This window comes from Tupaia chinensis, unplaced genomic scaffold, assembly GCF_000334495.1.
Source record: "Tupaia chinensis unplaced genomic scaffold, TupChi_1.0 Scaffold139785_1, whole genome shotgun sequence".
NCBI lineage: Eukaryota > Metazoa > Chordata > Mammalia > Scandentia > Tupaiidae > Tupaia > Tupaia belangeri.
Genome location: NW_006199665.1, coordinates 159,534 through 162,300, shown reverse-complemented (window position 1 = coordinate 162,300; position 2,767 = coordinate 159,534). Strand labels below are relative to the sequence as shown.

At 54.3% G+C, this 2,767-nt stretch overlaps 1 protein-coding gene across 2 annotated transcripts in view; it reads left to right on the top strand.

Moving 5' to 3' along the window:
- The first annotated feature begins 138 nt into the window (after nucleotides 1–138).
- Nucleotides 139–2,767, top strand: part of LOC102496933 (putative zinc finger protein 833) — a 20,906-nt gene continuing 18,277 nt past the window's right edge. Inside the window, exon 1 of one of the 2 annotated variants that reach the window (XM_014593174.2) lies at nucleotides 139–538. Coding sequence is in view for 1 of the 2 variants with exons in the window: in XM_006162269.3 (XP_006162331.1) it covers nucleotides 536–538 (3 nt within the window). In the remaining variant the exon portion in view is untranslated. The remainder of the gene's footprint in view (nucleotides 539–2,767) is intronic. The other variant, XM_006162269.3, reaches the window with a different exon arrangement.

Here is a 2,767-nt window from a genome sequence, read left to right as displayed (position 1 = left end):
CACGCCCCTGTCGCCCCCCCCTCAAAAATTAAATAATTCTTCATCAAAAAAAAAAAAAGAAAAAAAGCAGCGAGGCTCAGCGTGTGCATAAAGACGCTAGCGTGTCTGCTCTGGAGCGCCAGGAATAAATTCTGCTGAAATGCACATAATCCTCCAGGCGGAGTCCCATGCAGGGGCGGGCAGGCAGCGTGGCCAGCGGAGGGCTGTGACCGAGAACCTGTCATTCCGGTTCTCGGGCTGCACGCGGCGACCACTTCCTCTGTCATTCAAACCCCGGGGTGCGGGTCCCCGAAAGCAGCATCCAATCCGGGGCGCCGGGCTGGGTCCTGGGAGCTGGCCAATCAGGCGCGCGCGTGCGCAGAAGCCGCCGGTTCAAGGCTCTCGCGGGTCTTTGAGTCTCGCGCGGCCCCTCGCGGTTTGGCGGCTGCGCGCCTCCGAGAGGTCCCTGGTGGCTCCGCTGCAGCCTCAGTCACGCAGTGTCCTGCACTGACCACAGAGCCGCAGGGAGGACGCCGGGACACCCCGGAAGCCGGAAATGGTGAGTGTGCGGGGCCCGGCCTCCCGAGACGGGGAGGAGGGGCGGCTGGAACCGGCCAGAACCGGCTGAGGCGGGGGCTGGGCCTCTCCCGGAGCACTCGGTGGCCGCAGCTCGGCCTTTGGTCCCCTGGGGTTCCGGGGTGGGGGGGGTGGGTCTGCAGCGGGACCCCCCCGGGCGTCCTGTCCCGTCTGTGCGCGGCGACTTTGGCACCCGGCCCGGTGCCCTCTCTGGGCAGCTCCGCGTCTCCCCAGATTGTGCGGTGAGGACGGGCGGGGCGTGCGGGGGGAGGGATCCCCACTCGGTGTCTGCGGCTCGTGCTGGGAGGGGCTGTGGTGTGTTGGGGTCCTCGATCCCTCGGTGTTCCCAGAGGGTCCCCCCGTTTGCCCGATGTACGGGAAAACGGGGTGTCTCCCAACCACAACGCTGACTCTCCCCCAAGCCTCGCTCTGCGGGGCCTGCAGTGAACCCCTCAATTCCTGACCCCGTCCACCCCTAAACCCCTTGTTCCAAACGCCCATCGTTCCTCTCCAGTCACGGTCCAAGAATCTGCCGCATCGTGCATTTCAGACAGACACGGTATTTTCATTGTTCGTCTTTTTTTTCACAAAGCAATGGAGGGCTCTTTCAGAAATATGTGTTTTTTCTTTGTGGTCTTTTTGCATAAGGTGGGGGTGGGGGGCGCGAGCCAGAGAGTCTCTGCTAGGAAAAAAAATAATAAAATAAAAATCTTTGTGTTCTTTTTCTTCTCCCTTTGCGGTGCACAGACCTCCTAGCAGAACGTTTTGGGGGTGAAGTTTCCCCGTTGGAAACTTTACAGGAGGATGTGTCCCCAGCCCACCCCGCGCGATGCGTTCTTTGTTCTTGGTTTCTGAACTCCCTGGGGCTGACTCATGATGGCCACAGCTGCCTTCTCCCTCCAAATGTCTAGTGAATCTCAGCCTCTGGGTAATTTCCTCCCCGCAGACTGCCTGAGACAGAGGGATGGGGTGGGGGTGGCGGCGCCTCTCTGGGGAGCAGCTGGATGCTCTGGCCAGGGAGGAGTCATGGTTTACCCTACATAGCAATAGTTAACCCCTTCGCATACTCCGTTGTCTTTTTCTCCTCCCTATTTTCATTCCTTGGAGCCCCAGAAGGGAGCTCAGTTCAGTGACTTGGTGGTATTGGGGGGGACCAGTGGTATTGGGGGGACCAGACAGAAATAAATCCTGCCTTTTGGGTTCACCCAGCCTAGTAAAGGGGGGGCAGCTACCCCAAAGGACAAGGGAACCCACTCCAGGGAGGTGGTGCAAAAACGTGAAAATTAGAGTCTATTTTGGGCACAAAGAGGGGTACAATGCAGGCTCTTTGGGAAGGGTGGTCATTGGATACATCCATGAATGCATTGGGTGGGGGCATGTCTCATGTAGCCTGACTTGCCACGGTGTCAGATTGGTCTGTGTTCTAGGTCAGTACTGCCTCCCCCCACCCACTGCGAAAAGATTTGTTCGCTTAATTCAGTTGAGTTCCTTATTCAATTAAAATTTTTATGTTATTGTTAGCCCTTGAAAGAAAAGGTCAAATATTTTTTTCAGATTTAAAAAAAATATATATATATTTTTTGCCAGAAGGCGTGTGCCCTCTCCGGGGACACACAGACGGAGAAAGTGAGAAAGCACATCCCCGCACACAGACCCCCCCCACCCCCCGCCCCATGGGGAATGGTCACGCTGTAATTCCTTCCCCTCCATTTCTTTCTCCCCCTCCTTTTGGGATTTTGGGCACGTATGCACATGCCCTGCATGTTTCTCAAGCTGCCAGATCCGGGACTCAGACTGTGCAGTCAGCCATCTGGGATCCAGCTGTCTTAACCACCATGCCATGGGCTGGCCCGAGATCAAATATTTTTAAAGAGACAGGGAGGAGGTGGTTTTTAGGTGGGGGGAAGAAATCTACCCTTATTGTTCACTTGTTAATAATATGTACCTCATTTCATTCTCTGAGCATATGTAGTGATTTTTTTTTTTTTCACATCTGTTCTTTTGTGTGATTTCAAATGGCATTTCATGGCTTAGTTTTGCAGAGCCTAGGGATAGAAATCTCAGAAACAGGGACAGATCCCTCTTTTATTACAGATACAGACAAATGAGTATGTTTTCGTGTGGAAATGGAGAGAATTCAGTGAATTAGAAAGATTCAGTAAAACATAAATTCCTGTCCTATGTAGGGTGGTAAACTTTTTTTTTTTTTTTT